We start from the raw sequence: 18,062 nt of genomic DNA, 5'->3' as shown, positions 1-18,062 counted from the left end.
GTGCAAGAAGGGTTCTGCTTGCAAACATTCGAAAAAACAGAAGAATGACCAGCAAGCAGCTCCAGGGTGTGCTGCAGGAGCACCAGATCAATGTCTCAACAAGTTGTGTTCGGAGATGGCTGATACAAGATGGATTTGTAGCACGTCGACCGCTCAAAAAACCGCTCTTGACCAATGCTCAACAAATGCGACGGCTGCAATGGGCCATGGATCACAAAGATTGGACCACAGAACAATGGAGAAAGGTATTTTACCCTTTACCATTTTTTATATAAGAGCTTACAATCATGTACTTTAAGTTGAAGCAAAATGTAACATATTTTTTCATATAATAATGATGTTTAATATCATTACCCACTAGTGCAATTGTTTTATGTATCGAACATTGTAGCAATGGCTATGTTTATTGCATGAATTCAAAATGAATTGAACATGTAACCAGTGATTACAGGATGTTAATCTAATGTAAGCTCAAGGCTTTTACAGTGTGTTTGTATTTTTAGGTTTGCTTTAGTGACGAGTCTATGTTCGAGATACTCGATGATAAATGTCAGTACGTGCGCCGTCGTTCTGGGGAAGAATTTCATCCGCAATGTCTGGTAAAGACCGTCAAGCATCCTACCTCAGTAATGATATGGTCAATGATAAGTTCCCATGGTGTAGGAGCCCTTAGAATTGTTGAAGGCAGAATGAATCAACATCAATACATCAACATATTAGAGAAAAGCCTTCTACCTCAACTTCCAATTCATTTTCCTGATGGTGATTTCATCTTCCAACAAGACGGTGCACCGTGTCATCGGGCACTCTCTGTTACAAACTTTTTGAATCGTAATAATGTTCCTATCCTACCATGGACTGGTAATTCACCTGATATGAACCCGATAGAAAACTTGTGGATGATAGTCAAAAAGAGAATTGCCGACAGAAAACCAACAACAAAAGTCGCATTGATTGAGGCGCTCATAGAGGTTTGGACACATGATCCAGAAATACAAGACATGTGTCCAAGACTGATTGATGGAATGCCTAAGAGGGTTGAAAAACTTATTGCAGCTAGAGGAGCATCCACAAAATACTGAACTATGCCCATTTTATGACATTGTGTGCGTGTCTTTAAAGGAAATATTCAAAAAATTTACTTTTTCAACAATGGTCTTAATAATTTTCACACCACTGTAAGTCAAAATCTGTTTTGTTATAATGTTGGGCAGGGTTGGGGTGTAACAAAGTACGTTTACTTTGATACTTTAGTACTTCTACATGTAACAAATTACATTTACAATTAAGTACTATTATTTTTACTTCGCTATTTCTCAGGATTACCTTTTTACTTTTAAAAAAGTTTCTTGTAGAAAAAAAGTACAAAAGTACTTAAACTTCATTGGTTCAAATGCATTGTGTAATAAACTCTATATCACAAAACTGAAACTGTTACTGTTTGGTGTTTGATTCCAACCATGCATCAAAACGCTAGGTTCAAATTGTACACACAAAATACAACCTAAACACACAATGCTATGAAAAAAACTGACTGTCTATTTGGAAAACTATTCTAAAATGTATTTGACAAAACGCAGCTTTGAAATTTTTTAATATTTGGTGTAATCAAAATGGCAAACTCCAGTAGTGCTGTTGATAATGAACTGTTAAAGATTGATTTGAATCTCCTCGGCCATATTTGAATGCAATGTTCAAATGAGTTAAAATTACTGACAAACTTTGTAAATATGTTTGCTTGTTGTGCACATCAAACCTTAAATAGGTCTCATATACTAACTCTACATTTAACCTTCTGAAACTTGTTGAGGTATGCAGTCTTGATCAGCGATCGCACTATCTTGGTTAGTCTTTGGTCTGGTTGGTCATAATCAGATTGCACAGTCTTGTTCAATGATTGCACACCATTATATGACAATGCAAATAATAGTTTGTTTTGATGATTTGACCTCAGCTGATGATATGTTTTGAAAATTTGGATTTTTCAGAGTTCGCTAAGAAAACTTATAACAAAAAAAAAAAGCTTTAAAACATTTTAAAATAAAAAAAATAGAAATCTTAAAATAATAACAACTTTACTAAAACACAAAAAATAATAACTTTACTCAAAAAACTAAAATGCTAAGATTATTTAAAATCAAGTTTTTAATTTTTTAATTTTTATTTTTTTCCTTTTCTTATAAAATTTTCATTTAAGAGACAATCATTTTTTTAATGTTGTTTTTAAAAATTTGATGGAAATTTTTTTCAAAAAGTTAACGTTTATCATAACAAATACACCACTGTATGGTGAATACAGAAATAGCACACCTAATGTTTTCTTCATTAGAGTTAATATAGTTTCTTTCTTTATTAAAGATATTAGAAAAATATAAGTTAATAATTTCTATTTGTTAGCTAAAACAGTATACAACAAAAATAAAAAAAAATAAAAAATATTTTTAACTAAAGTATAACTATAATTACTGAAAATTTTACAACAAAAAGATAGAAATAGCACATCAAAGAAAAAAATAGTGCTGTATAAAAGTTGTCATCAAAACACTAACATTAATATTTTTTTGAGTAGCCCTTATTCTCTAATATTTTAGTGCATCTTAATGACATACTGTTAACAAGCCTTTGACATTGTTTGACAGTTGTGGCATCCTAGACTTTTTGAATTTTCCTCAAAAATCATTAAAATTAGAGCTTTACTCATCTCGTAAAGACACTCCAATATCATTCCATAAGTTCTGGATTGGATTCAGATCAGGATTGGGGTGGCCATGATTTTATAGACCTTGCAGTATGCTTTGGTTCCTTGTTGTGCATTTAAAAAGTAACAGGTTATCATCACCATTCAGCTCCATAGCAAAATAAAAACACTTTTTGATATACAATTTATTTGCAACTTTTTTCAGTCAGTATATTAAGAAAATACTTTATTATTTGCGCTTGAAATACGAAAAATTTTAAAATTGTTTTTCAAATATTTTTGCTAAACTTTACTGTTTTTATCACAGCAAGAAAACTAATTGCTACTTATTTGTAAATTTATTTTTTAACAAGTTTTTTATTTAAAAAAATAAAAAGTCATTAATACTAATGTTCAAATATAAAGTATTTGATTGTTTTCACTAGCCCTATTGAAATAGTCTGCACTTTCGTTAGATTTTCCAAATTGTGCATTTAAACCCAAAGCCGTGGCTAGGCTACCCAAAGCCGTGGCTAGGCTACCCAAAACCCATAAATAGGGGGGGGGGGGGTCAGGCAGTGAATTTATCAAAATTTACGAAACTTTTTTTTTTAAGTAATACTTAATAAATACCTAAAAATATCTAGTGGAAAATTTTTAATATATTGGGGTCCTATTGAGAAGTTTTTTTTTTGAAGGGGGGGGGGTTAGGGTCTTATACCCACTTGTGGGTAAGTGCATTTTTTAGTGCAATTTTTAGGAGCCTATTTAAAACTTTTTTATTATGTTTTTAAATACATTTTTTCAAACAGAGCAATCACTAGTATTATCTCTAGTAATTCATATTAACATTGGAAAATAGACAATATAAAGGAAACAATATCAGACGTGGTAAATTATTTTATGAAAGAAACCATGCTGTTCTTTTATTTAATTTCTCATTATAAAATTAATTAATCAAATAATATATTTTACAAATAAATAGCAATTTATTTTCTTTTTTTCCTATTATATAAGCATTGAGAAAAAACGTCAAAAATAGCAAAAACTTTTTTAAAAGCAAAAAGACGTAAAAACAAATAAACGAAAATAAAAATAAAGGAAAATAAAGAAAAATAAATAAAATAAAGAAAAAAATAAAGGAAAATACAGGAAAAATATTTGAGAAATACCAAGTCTATTCAATAACATACTTTAAATTATTTTTCTTTTTTTCTTGTGCTTGTTTTGCCCCATGTTTAGTTACTAAAAGAAAGTTAAATGTACATCACAAATAATATTATTAATGCCTTGTTCCAGTATTATGAGTTTTATTTTAAAAAAACTCTAATTTTTAATAATAAATGGAATTCTCTACTTGCATGTGCTATTTATTTGAGCACTTCCACACAATGAATTTTGGCAATAAAAGTTTTTATTGTCACATTGTCGTATTTACGTCCAAACAATAATTTCAACTTCCAACTTGTAAGTTATTATAAGAAATATCATTAAAATTAAATATGCTATTAAATGCAATTAAAAGAAAATATTATGTGTTATTTCTATGATCACAATATATATATTAAAAAAACTATGCATATCTACTAATACTTTATATAAAAAATTGTTTCATTAAAATAAAAACATTAGTAAAGATTAAAGTTATTTAATTCTAATGGGTTTCAAAAACATTTGTCTTTTTTTTTTTAACAAAATTTTTTATCGCTTTAACTTTAATGATCCTTATATAAAGTTTGTTATATAGACTCTACTGCTTTACTTATAAAATAGACAGTAACTCCAAAATTTCCATTTTAAGATATTCTTAAAAAGCAAAAAATGTATTTAGCCAACCAGTCACCTTAGTACATGTCAGAAACTTTTAATACCATCAATTGAATTCAAAAAAGAGATTTTACTGGGATAGCTGAAAAACACAGATTTTACTGGGATAGCTAAAAGACAAACAGATTTTACTAGGATAGCTGAAAAACACACAGATTTTACTGGGATAGCTGAAAAATACAGGTTTTACTGGGATAGCTGAAAGACAAACGGATTTTACTGTGATAGCTGAAAAACATACAGATTTTACTGGGATTTGTTTAATTGCGTCATTCAAAAGATTTTTTAATGATAGAAGGGTAGAAATCATTATAAAAAAATTAGAAATTTATAAAAATGTTTTATTTTTAATTTAACCAATCTACATCCTTTTTGCCTTTTTGTTTATTGAGACATTTTTTGTTTATTGAGACATTAGCTCAACTGTTACATAAAATAAGTTTACTGATTCTTCATTTTTTGCCAGATTTAAAAGATGGACAGTAGGTTTGTTTAAAAAGTTGTCTTTATGATCTTTTAAAGTAATAAAGCAGTTGGATGGTGTTATTAATAATGGTGTTATTATTGGTGTATTAATTTCAATTCTGCTAAAAACTTCATGATTTTTTAACATAAATTTCTCTATATATCTAACAGGCATTTAATTTGCAACTGATCTTTCATAGGATGTAGTAATTGAGTTAGTGAGCAGCTTATTAGTCTTTAGCTAATTGTTTTAAGTTTGATGTTTTTTTGGCTTTGGTAAATGTTTGTGTGTGTGTATGTATATATATATATATATATATATATATATATATATATATATATATATATATATATATATATATATATATATATAGGCTTCAGCGGGAGTAAATCAGCGCAAAAGCAGAGATAAGCTCTCCTGCAATTAACATGGCGAGCCATGCGAGCTTTTGGTTTTTACACGAGCTATCTGTTTATTCAAAGTTGTTTATTAAATACAAAATTTGGTTTTATACTTGTTACAAGGATATGTTTGTAACGTTTATCTAACAAGAATATATACATAATAAATGTTATTGATTGTGCCGTGAAAAAATTCTTTAGACAAGCATTGTCTTTGGATTTCTCACACTTCATTTATCAACAACATTACTTATTTGATAAAAAATTCTTTAGACAAGCATTGTCTTTGGGTTTCTCACACTTCATTTATCAACAACATTACTTATTTGATAAAAAATTCTTTAGACAAGCATTGTCTTTGGGTTTCTCACACTTCATTTATCAACAACGTTACTTATTTGATAAAAAATTCTTTAGACAAGCATTGTCTTTGGGTTTCTCACACTTCATTTATCAACAACATTACTTATTTGATAAAAAATTTGAAAAAAGCTATAAAAGTTTTTACTACTTATAAAAAATGTTTTATATTTTCTTATTGTAATTAGAATGCAGGCATTTTAAGAACAATTAAAAATTTTACAACAATTAAAAATTCCACAATAGAAGTGAATAATATATTAAAGTAATTAATATGAAAAATAGTAAATTATTGCATAATAATTTTTATTTTATGTAATGAATTATGATTCATTACATAAAATAAAATATTTTATGCAATAATTTAGAGTGTAATAATAATGTTTTGTTTTTTATCATTTAAATAATTTTATATATTATCAATATAATTTAGAGTGTAATATTATGTGTATATATACAGGCCTCAGCTGGAAGCAAGAGCTAAAGCTCTCACCTCCCGCCAAGGCCTGCATATATGTAGACAAGCATAGAGGGGCTATTTTAGAAAATAATTGGGTGGCGGTACCTCCCATTAATTTTGTTTTTATTTAATTTATTTAAATATATTTTCTCAAAGCTTCTCAAAACAATCATGCTTCTAATGCTGGAAGTTTACCAAAAAGACATATAGTTTCGCCACTCGCTAAACAACAGTCTTCTTTTGATAATGAATCATCAGAACCCTTGCGCTCAATCTTTGACCAAGAAAATGACATATTTGCAGGTAACTCTATTTAGGTGAGATTTTCTTCACCAGTTTTGCATTTGACACTGTAATAAGGGTAATAACTATTCATCAATTTGAAATTTTTCTTTTTTCAAAATTTTTTAAATATGTAGAAAAGTAAACTATAAAAAAGAAAAATATGTTTTATATCTTTCTTAAAATACAGGATGATTTACTTAAAATCAGTCTTTTACTTTTTTTTTCCTCACTTTAAGCACCTAAAAATCCCCCCCTTAAAGTTAAAAAAAAAAACTTTTTTTTTTGGAATTTGATGTTTATTTTTAAGTTTGTTTTATTTCATTACAGATACACTACCTGAACGATCTACTTATCAAGCCCCAGTTCCCCCAGTTCAAAACCCTAAGATTAGTAATGGTTACAATAATACTTCTTCTCAAGATTGTCAAGCTGCAGCTACTAATACTCCTGAAGTTCTTTCACCGATTCAAGGTAATTACTTTTTGTGTTTATTGTTATAATACTTCTGTTTAGTTAGCGAAGGCTCAAATTAAGTGTGCTGCCATCGGGACACACCTCATTCAAGATCGCTTTTTACACCTTTGATATTAAATATTTCTTTAAAAAATTATTTTCACAATTTTTTTTTTGGTAGCAGGAAAAAATCCCCCCAGAAGATACTCCCCAGAAAAAATCCACCTGGATTTTTTTTACAGTACATAAAATAAATGATATATCAATATAATAGTTGTTTAAAATATAAATTTTCTATACATATGTATTATAATACAAACAGAACCTTAATCCTTCATTTTTCATAAATCAACTGACAAATAAGTAGAACATACAAAAAGAGTATATACATCAACTGACAAATAGATAGATTATGTAAGGAATGTACAAACATCGACTGTGGATAGAACATGCAAGGAGTGTACATACATTGACTGATAAATCGGTAGAGCATTCAAGGAGAGTTTTCCGAGGGATTTTTTCCTAGAACCTTTTTTTTCTTTTCTTTTTTTTTTGTTTAAGTTCTTTATAAAGTACATGAAATATGTCACTCTAAATTTATCTTTTAAATAGAAGTATGATCATTTGCTCTCTTGAATTAAAATTACTTTAAATCTCAGTGTGGAAGCCAATAATATCCTACTTCTATTTTAAAGTTAAACTTAGTTTGATTTAAAGTACATCATGGTAAATTTACCTATAAACTAAATCAAAACAACCAGTTACTAGAGTTAAGTTACTCGACTATTAAATTTAATTTATTTTTTTATTCAGTACTTATACTCATACATATATAATATGCTATACTTTAAGACTCGGTAAAGTTAGCCATACAAATGTTTCTTGTTATATCTTATATCTTGTTATATATTGTTATATTATATATTATATCTTGTTATATTATATATCATATCTTATATGTTGTTAATACCTAATAAGAGTCTAACTAAAAGTTTATTTAACAAGAAATCTTGAATAGAATATAAAAAACACAATAACATTTTTAAAATATTTTTTATTTAAAGCGATATCAAGATTAAACATTTTCTATAAATATGTAAGTTGTTTTTAATGAATTTTTTAAAAAAGAAATCTATTTGAATTAAAAAAAAAAATTTTAAAGAATTTTAACGCTCGCTGACAATAATTATAAATTTAAATTTATTCTACTGTTTGTTCAAAAAAAAAATTTTTTTTTTAACTTAAGCATATACTTAAACTTATAGAAATATAATTCGACTTAATTAAGCCAAATTTTTTTCTCTCACTTTTTATTGCAAAACAATTTAAACTAAAAAATTGAATGAAAAGCAACATAAAAACCATTAGAATGAAAAAATTAATTATACTTTTAGTACGCTAGATCAGGAAACAATAAGTTAGAAAAAATGTGGTATCTAATGTATTTTCTTTGATCTTTGGCTTGTTTTGTCTATGGATATAGCATGTTTTTGCGCAAATATGAAGTGTAAAGTTTTATGACGATAATGTTTTAATTTATTAATTAAAATAATTTTATTTATTCACCTCATTTTATTTTAAACGCGTTTTTTGTTATTAATGTTAAAAACTGTATAAAACAGCAATAAAACAATGTTTTACTGTTTTACAATAATAATTTAATACTCTTTAATAACAAAAGGTGTTTTATTGTCAGCATGAACAATATTAAATAGTTTTATTGTCAGAATTATTTATAACAGTATATTAGTTTTATTGTCAGCATTAGTTATAACAGTATTAAATAGTTTATTTAATTATTAGTTTTATTGTCAGCATGTCAGTATTAAATAGTTTTCTATAACTGTTTAAAGTACTTTAAATATTGTAATATTTGTGATTTTACTTTTTTAAGTATCATGTTAAGTAAAAAAAAAGACCAAAAGTAATATTGTAACAAATGCGTTTACACTATAATACATTACAGTATATCTGCAACTTAAACTTTAAACTTATGCTTAAGTTATAACTGTAACTTATGCAATTTTAAAGCCCACCAAACGAGATTAATATAAGATAATATTTAAATATGAGAGATATTAAGTTGAAAAAAATAACAATTACAAAGTAATGTACAAAAAAAAAACCCTTACTGCAAAGCGGCCTCAGCAATGGAGGAGGAGGGTTGGGAGGAGATGGAGCTGCAAACAATTTATTTTTTCGCTATTTGATGTTTTTGTTTTAATTTAGACCTTGTTAGCTATAGGATAATCTATTATTTAGGTAATCAGATAATATTAGCTTTAAGCTAATGTTAGCTAGAATTAATACATTTGAATAAAGATATAACTAATACAAAAAGATTTAAATTATTTTTTAATTTTTGTATAAAAATATAAGTAAAAATGACCCTATGCCCCTGGAAGTACTGCGCTCAATCTGTTTCTGCATGCAGCGATCATCTTGTTTAACAAGGTTTTTATTTCAGAGTTTAGGGTTAAGACATGCAAACAATATAAATATTTAGATAAAAAAAATGTGAATTATAAAAAATAAAAAAAAAGGGAATTATCCTGATTATTCTTTAAAATTTAGTAAAACTAGAGTATAATATAAAGATTAAAAACTATATATTATATCATAAATATATTTTATTATAAATATAATATATTACAACGAAATAATTTACTTTTATGTAAACAAGCTATAATAAGATTTTTCACTTTACTTGTGTTTTCGCTATAAATTTCACTTTGCTTGTGTTTTCGCTATAACTTAATTTTTAAAAATTTTTAAATTGTTAAATGCAGATCTTCTCCTTTTTGTAGGTCTTTTTCTTTTATTCATTTTTGGCTTTATTTTTTTAAATGTATTAAATGTAACTTTATTAAATAGAAAATTACTAATATAATCACATTAATATGTAGTACATATATTTATGGAAAAAAAAAGCAACTGCTTAAACGAAAAATAATATATGTTAATAATGATAATTTTAAAGCTTGATTTAAAACATAAGTTTATAATTAGTTTTTTTTCTTAAGAAACTCAGTGTGATTGGACAAATCCCTTCGGTGAAAATCACCCACTGGCTGTATATCCATGGTTTCATGGTACTATAACTAGGGTTCAATCTTCTATGCATGTTCTACAACAAGGTTCAAGTTGGCATGGAGTATTTTTAGTTCGTCAAAGTGAGACACGCCGTGGTGAATATGTTTTAACTTTTAATTTGCAAGGTCGTTCAAAGGTATCATGGCTTAAGTATTTTTTTCTTAAAATTTTGAATTTTATGCATTATTGATTATGGTTTTTTTTATTAATGTTTGCTTACATTTTGTACTTAGTCTTAGAAAAAATTTTATATTTTTAAAATATAAAATTTTCTCTATAAATATAGCATTTGCGAATGTCACTAAACTCAGAAGGTAATTGTCGCGTTCAACATCTTCGGTTTGAAACTATATTTGACATGCTAGAGCATTTTCGGCTTCATCCGATTCCCTTAGAAAATAATGGTTCAGATGATGTTCGATTAACTGGTTATGTGTACTCTGATGAGAATGGAACTGAAAATGAAAGACAATCTAGAGAAGACAGAACAACAGGTCTGCGAAGAGCAAACACATATAGTGGTGCTGCAATAGGCCTCAGGATTGAATCTGGCTCAGTTAGGGAAACAAGAGCAAGTCTAAATCAATCTAGAAAACAGCTGGCAGCACATAATTCATATGAAATGGTTTAAATGATAACTAATCTTGAATGAAAAGCTTCAAATGAACTGATTTAGTTCTGTTTTCATATATATATATTTTTTACTTTACTTAGATAAACTAGAGAAAGTGCTATTTACTTTTTATCTTAATGAACTAAAGTATGAGATATTTATTTTCTACTTGTATGAACTACAGAATGCAACATGGAATGCAGTATTTGTTTTAATAGATTTTTTTAATGTTTAAATGCAAAAAAAAAAAAGTTTTTAAAAATTTTTATTCTTTTGTTTTAATTTATTGCTCACTTTTTTTTTCTAAATACGATATGTTATTAGGCTATAGTACATATTAGTTTTTTTTTTTTCATAATTAATGAATTGTTTTGAGTTCTATATGCTTTCATTTTTAAATCTAATTGTCTTTTATTTTATGTTTTTTGACCAGAAAGTTTGACCATGTTGATAATTGGTCAAGCTCTTGAATTTATCAAAGTTAACAGTTTTTTATTTTTAATACTTTTATTATTTAAAAGATATGTTTTTATGGAAAAGTGTGAATATAATTTTTTTTAAAGGTAAAGCGTTATAATTTCCTAAATTTTTGTTTTCTTTATTTAATTGTTGTCATATTGTCATAAAGTGCATCAGGCTACTAAAAAAAAGTGATCTTTATGAGCAAATACCATGGCTATACTACAAAATAAATTTATAAATGTTAAGACTTGTTAGTATTTATTGACTTATTGAAATAAGGATCAGTAATAAGTCACTTTTAGATCAGCATTGCTGACCTAAAAGTAGCCTAATGCTTTTTTTTCAAATTAATATAAATATTAATTATATATTAGTTTTGTAGCAATAGTTTTTAATTAATGAGACATGAATAACAAAAAAAAAGTTATTTAAAATGAAATTTTGTTTCTTTTTGTTTTTTGTTTTCTTGTTTTTATTTGACTGTCATTAATATAGAAAAATACAAATTCATTTTTAAAGAGAAGTAACAATTATGACGAAAAGGAAGGTTTCGTTTAAGACCCCAAGTGATCAAGCAGATTGTTCAGAGCTGAAATCAAGGCGTTTTATGGTTATGTTTTGTTTCTATATAAAAACTGATTTATTGTAAAAGGTCTCAAAAGTTGCTTTTTTCCTTCTGTTTTTTTGGAATCTTTTCTTAACATTTTTTTGTGTGTTTGGTTTCATTGTCCTAATAAAGTTTTGTTGAACAGGAAAATCAGGTTTCTGACAGTGACGAGGAGGACTCTGACGGTGTTGAAAGTGCTGCTATTTTAAATGATGAAGATATTGAAGGGCAGGAGGAAGAGACTGTTAGAGATGATGATGGCATTGTTGTTACGCCATTTAACTTAAAAGATGAACTAGAAGAAGGTAATTTATTTGCATTTGCACCAAAAGATGAAAGTGTTGTTTTATAATGGTGCAATTGATTTTCTGATTGTTCAATTTCCTAGGTCATTTTGATGCTCAAGGAAATTATATTGCTAATAAAGTTGATGAAAATATCACTGATGGCTGGCTGGATTCGGTTGATTGGAGCAAAGTGCCGAGCAACCGCAATGTGTTAAATGAAGATTCAATGGAAGATTTACCAAATGCTGACCCGTTGAAAATGAAGAAAGACATGCTGAGTTTCATGAACCCAGGTTAAATTAATAAATTACATTTTAATATTTATCTTTACAAGTAGCATAGGTATATTAGGTTTTAATCTTAAAATTTCTTCCAAATAATTTGATAGTAAAAATCAAGTTGTTTTGCTTAAAGTTTCAACATCTTTGAAAATAAAATTCCTGTGAATAAAAATATAGAAACATTAAAATAAAAAATATTAATGATAAAAAATGAAAAATATTAAAAACTCTTAAAACCTTTTAAAGAAAAAAAACAAAACATACCAATTATTATTTTTAACCATAATGGGGAACAGGAGTTCAAGTATAAAATTTTTTTTTTCAATTTTTTATATTGATATAGCTATTTACTATTTACAATTTACATTTAGGCATATCCAAGGCCAGATTAGGGTCTTAGGGGTGAGATGCAAAAATTATTTTTGGGCCCCTTCTTAAATAAAACATTCAAAAATGAAATTATTTTTCTCTTCACAGAGAAATTTTTCTTTAGAAAAGTTAATTTCGACATCTTAAAAATTTATATTTTGTAACAGAGTTTTTTCAATTTACATTAAACAAGGAGCATTTAAATGACTATTTAATGTTTAAATGAACAAAAATGTTTAAATGTTGTTTAAATGTATATTTTAAATGTTGTTTAAATGTTGTTAAAATGCTCTTTGTTTAATAACAAATGAAAGAACTCTATTACAAATTATTGGTTATGATATTTAACATTGATGAACGGAGATCATTTTTAACTCTTGCCAATTTAAAAAATGCTCTCTCTGCAATATGGGAAGAGTTAGAAAAATCTGATATGCAATGTCAACATTAGGAAAAACTGGTTCTAACTTATTCTTATTAATTGCTTGTAAGTATCCTAGTGCTATATGTTCTTCTCATTTGCCATAAACTTTGAAAACTGGATATTTTCATCATGGAATTGTCTAAAGGATAAATAATACACAATGATTTGGCAGCAGCAACAATGACAGGAACAGTCATGGTTGGAAAACTAGTAAGAAAAACTTTTTCTCTGCAGACTTGTAACCAGAAAACTTTTTATTCAAGCACGTTTTTTAACTTGTCTATAATAGGGAAAAAGTGTTTAATTCAAAATTCGTCAATGCCACTAAGAACCACCTAATTCTCTCTAATCTCGCCAACTTCTATTTTGCACATCTTCTTTTTTGTATTTCTTGCTTGTACTGCTTCTAAATAATACTTAAGTACCTTCCAGCACATTGTCAAAAAATCTTCATGAATTGATGTAACATATTCCAAATAAGATTGAAGCAATTAAACACCAAGTGCTAAATCTTCACTTTTATCCTGAAGTTTGATACTAGTAGAAGCGAATTGTAACATGATTCTGTGCCAAAGTTCTGTCATAAAAGCAACATCCAAAGTTTTCATTTTCTTTAAAAGTATAGTGGCTTCATTTTGTGTCTGAAATTTTTCATCTTTATCTAAAACAATTGATTCTAGGGTTTTAAGGATATGACTGTAATTTACATAGAGAATTTTAGTAGAAATAGTTCTTGCTGATCATTTTGTTACACTCAGGCTTTTGATAGTAACTTTCCTGTTCTTTCCTGCGCAACTTACAAAACCAGAATATATATCTGCAGTCTGTGAGTTTAAGAAGCACAGAAATTATACAGTCATTGAAGAAATCTAATGAAATCGGAGTTAGTCTCACATCTGTCAATCACAGCATTTACGCTAACCAAATTTTAAGAATGTGCTTCACAAGGAATAAAATCAATGTTTAGGTTTCCATTTTTCAGTTGTGTTTGCAGGCCATTGTGCATTTCAGACATGTTAGATTCATTGTGATACGATTGACCACAAGCATCATTAATGTTTAAGCCAAGCTCATTTAATCTTCTCTTAAGTGAATCTGCCATGGTCTTTCCATTATGCTCACAAGAAAGTTCAAACCCAATAAATCTTTCTTTCACAACAGCTTCCTTGTTCCCATATCAAATGATTATTGCAAGTCGGTCACAGTGTGTAGTGTCAGGTGATGAGTCAGCAATAAGTGAAAAATATTAAGCTCTGGATACTTCGCTACTTATGGATTGCAGAATTTTTTTTGCCATTAAGAAGACGATTTGCCTAATATATTGTCAATGAAATGTATGAAATATTTCCTCAATTTTCTAAATGTTTAGCAAGGAAAGGGTCAATTTTTAAAAGGAACTCCAAGGCCCGAGAAAGTTTCCATTACTAAAGTTGCCTATTTCTTTTGAGTCACCTCTCAGAACTAAACCTCAATTGCGCAAAAACTTCAAACATTCAACAACTCTTTTCATAACATCCCTGTAACTGCTCTTTCAAATGAACATCAGTTTCTCCTTTTATTGTAACTTTTCCAAAATAAGACTGCATCAGTGTGCTGTTTGCTTTGCTCATGTCTTTCTATATAAAACGCTGTCCATTTGACCAGTCATTGAATCCAGTTCTGAATTTGTCATCTGAAGCATGAAAAAGCAAGCAGAAGAAATAAAATATTTTTCCAGTGGATGGTAAATAAATAAGCCAGTCTCTCCTTCAAATTTCACCATTTTTCAACTTGAAAGAAAAATAGACAAGAGAGCAGTACCAAAATATTTTGTACTGTACAAAATATTGGCAACATTTTGATCAGGAATTTCTTTTATAGAAATCCTGTAGCTTTGCACTTCTTTCAAATCCCTCCACAATGTTGATGACATTTGGACAAACTCAGCTAAAACAAAAAAATAACTATGCAGTTTAAATCCACAATAAAAAGTGATAACACGATTAAAAATAATAATATAATAATAAAAATAACAATAATAATAGTAATAATAATAACAAATTTAAGTATTCATTCATCAAAACTGTACGGTATTCTAACATTGCCATTTGACACATTTTCTTGCTGAGCTGTTGAATTCGGATAACACCAATACATTGTTCATAAAAGAATTATCTGCTACATTCTACAACTGTGGACATTCTGCAGTTGGATTTGAGTCACTTGTCACACATTGATTCTCTTTGCATGCTTTATCAGCAGATCAGAAAAAATAAGTCAATTTTGGGATTTTTTTAATGTTACTTGCTGTCTCTCAGATTTCTTTTTGCTGTTTGCGTTTTAAATTTCCACTTAGGTATTTTCTTTCTAATAATGCAAAAATATTCATCTTAATTAAGATTGTTATATATTTATAAATGTCAAAAAACTACTAACAAATGCAATAAAACTAATATTTCAAAAGTTGTATATAAAATATTTCAAAATATATTTACTTATAAATATAAATAAACCAAAAAGCTAACAACTAAGAATTTTGAATAATAATTTTCAAATTAAAATTTATAAAAAAGAAAACATGTCTTTATAAATAAATAAACAATTTTTTATTTAACTTGTACTCTATTATTTTATTATAAGATAAAAGGTTTGAACACTTTCGAACTTATTCTTGAAATATTTCTAATGTATTAAAGTTTGAATTTTAAAAAGAAAAGTTCTCAGTTTTTATATATAATGAGATTATAATTGATGTATTTAAAAAAATATTAAAAATGTTATTTGTGCAGCAAAAGTTTACTTATGATCATGATTATGCACATAAAAATATACATTTGATGAAAACTAGACTAGAAACCAGTCTGTTAACATGCCTTCTTCTCTTGTTCAGTCATATTATTTTATGTATTAAAAAGCTTGACATTTTGAACATTTTAATGCCCTTGCAGTAAGGATTTAGAGGCCCCAACAAAGCCACAACTGCTGTAGGATATGTTTAAAAAATCGGTCATATCCTTGCGCTTGACGCATACGGCTTGCTGTAAAGCGATTTTATAGTAGCTTTAGTTTAACAAGCTTTACTTTTAAGTCTCTTTGTTATGTTTTATGTCTCTTTGTAGTGTTTTTTCTATCAGATGTAGTTTTTCAGCTACCATTACCTAATTGTGAAACTGGGAATGATGGGAATAGATTTCTTTTTCAAGAAGTATATCGCTATCGTTTGAGTTCTTTTGTGTTTCCACAAATAAATACTATTTATTTGAAATATCAAATAAATCCACTAATAAAAGTTTTGTCATCCAAGTAAAAGCAAAATCCTGGAAAGCTTATTCACCAAAAAGAATTGATTTGTTCCTTATCAGAGAGTCATTTTTTGTTGTTTTTTACAAAAAAGGCTCTAAGAACAAATAATTACAATTATGCTATTCACGAAGTTTATTGAAAACAAAACAAAAAATTAGAATAAAGAATAAAAAAAAAATAGTGCCTAAAATTAATGAAAGATGGGAAACCAGATTTTTATTTGTTATCAATTTCAAGCGCCCATCAAATACCCTTTTATTGTACCCATTATATTTATTGTGCGCAATATATTTGGAGTAAATAATAATTTATAGAAAAATATTTTTTTAACAAAATTTGCTTTGATATATTTTACGTAAGTTATCAATAATGTCTTTGTTATTTTTATTGGGATGTTCCAAAATGCTTCTGTTAATAGTTGAGTTGCTGACATTTTTGATCTCCACATAAGAAACACTTGTTTGAATCATTTTTGAAACATTCGCTTTTAAAGTAAATGTACTAATTATCAAAACAAGAGAATATAAATAGTTCTTTTCATTTGTATTTGCAACAATTTCATTTCCAGATATATCACTTATTATATGGATAAGAAAGACCATTTATTTTTAAGTAATAATATTGACATTTTCATGTTAAATATTTAAATATGGCTTACTTTTAGTTTAAAAATAGTATTATGTTGTTCTCCTAAAACTTAAGTGATAGTTTGCAATATTATTTTAAGTTTATTCACATAGTTCTTGAAGGTTTCTAAAAATTCTTTTTTAAAAGATTTTCCTAAATTTTGTTTCAGGAGAAACAGTTTTAAAATCATTAAGGCGTCTTGGTGGCAACAAGAAACCTATAAGCTCTGCTGATCGGTGGAAGAAAAAAAAAGCAAACATCCCGATTGATGACAATGAAGCAAAGAGTAAAGAAAGCATGTTAAAATTAACTGGTCTAGCAGATGACGTTTTACAAAGTGGAGACTTTCAAATATATGAGAAATCTTATGAACAATTAGCTTTTGAAACTAAAGATAAATTATCTTCTCAGTTTGAAAATGCTGAAGAAGAAGAAGATGAGGATGAGCTAGAAGCAGCTTTTAAATCTGCTGATCAAAAAAATAAAGATAATCAACTGATTGAAAAAGTTAAAAGTCCTCCAAACACTATAGAGACAAAAAAAAAGGATGAAGTCCTTTGGGAATACAAACTTGAAAATAATGAAGACTCTGAAGTGTTTGGATGTTTTTCTTCTTCACAGATGTTAGCTCTTCAGGATGCTGGAAAGTTTGAAAAGGATGTTTTTTGTAGGAAAGTTGATTCTAATGGGCCATTTTATTCTTCAAAGAGAATTGATTTTGAATTATACATTTAAGTAATCCAAAACTTTTTACTTTTTTTCTTTTTGTATGTTTTTACTAGCATACTACTAAATATATTAAACTTGATTTCCTTGGCTATAAAGTTTTCTATTAACTGTTGTTACTTTTTAGATATTTGAAGAGAGCTTAAGTCAGTTTGTGAGTTGTATTTATTTCATAAAGAAGTATTAGAAAATCAGTTTAAGATAATGTATACCAAAGAGTGTTATTAAAGCATAATTTAATTAATATATAAAGCTATTTAATTTTTTTTTCCTGCTTCTTTTTTTTTTTTTTTTTTTTTTTGCATCACAACATAAAAAAAATATATTTTATTATCTGGTCTGTTTAATGAATGTGCTTGGGT

General features: G+C 27.4%; 2 protein-coding genes across 3 annotated transcripts in view; both read left to right on the top strand.

The window, feature by feature from the left end:
* The window catches only part of LOC100213002 (SH2B adapter protein 2), a 43,522-nt gene extending 32,301 nt beyond the window's left edge, over positions 1-11,221 (top strand). For both annotated transcript variants that reach the window (XM_065807888.1, XM_065807887.1), the window contains 4 exons: positions 6,348-6,494; positions 6,804-6,947; positions 9,953-10,158; positions 10,309-11,221. In XM_065807888.1, coding sequence (XP_065663960.1) covers positions 6,348-6,494; positions 6,804-6,947; positions 9,953-10,158; positions 10,309-10,653 — 842 coding nt within the window. In that variant the 3' untranslated portion in view covers positions 10,654-11,221. The remainder of the gene's footprint in view (positions 1-6,347; positions 6,495-6,803; positions 6,948-9,952; positions 10,159-10,308) is intronic.
* A 363-nt stretch (positions 11,222-11,584) lies between these two features.
* LOC100209554 (CD2 antigen cytoplasmic tail-binding protein 2 homolog) lies at positions 11,585-17,798 on the top strand. The gene is made up of 4 exons (XM_065807886.1): positions 11,585-11,707; positions 11,850-12,009; positions 12,093-12,284; positions 17,144-17,798. Exons 1-4 carry the CDS (start codon positions 11,630-11,632, stop codon positions 17,707-17,709), a joined length of 996 nt encoding a protein of 331 aa, XP_065663958.1. The 5' UTR covers positions 11,585-11,629; the 3' UTR covers positions 17,710-17,798.
* Positions 17,799-18,062: the final 264 nt, after the last annotated feature.

This window comes from Hydra vulgaris, chromosome 10 (genome assembly GCF_038396675.1).
Source record: "Hydra vulgaris chromosome 10, alternate assembly HydraT2T_AEP".
Taxonomy (NCBI): domain Eukaryota; kingdom Metazoa; phylum Cnidaria; class Hydrozoa; order Anthoathecata; family Hydridae; genus Hydra; species Hydra vulgaris.
Note: the sequence above shows the minus strand (reverse complement) of the source record. Positions and strands in the feature narration are given on the sequence as shown.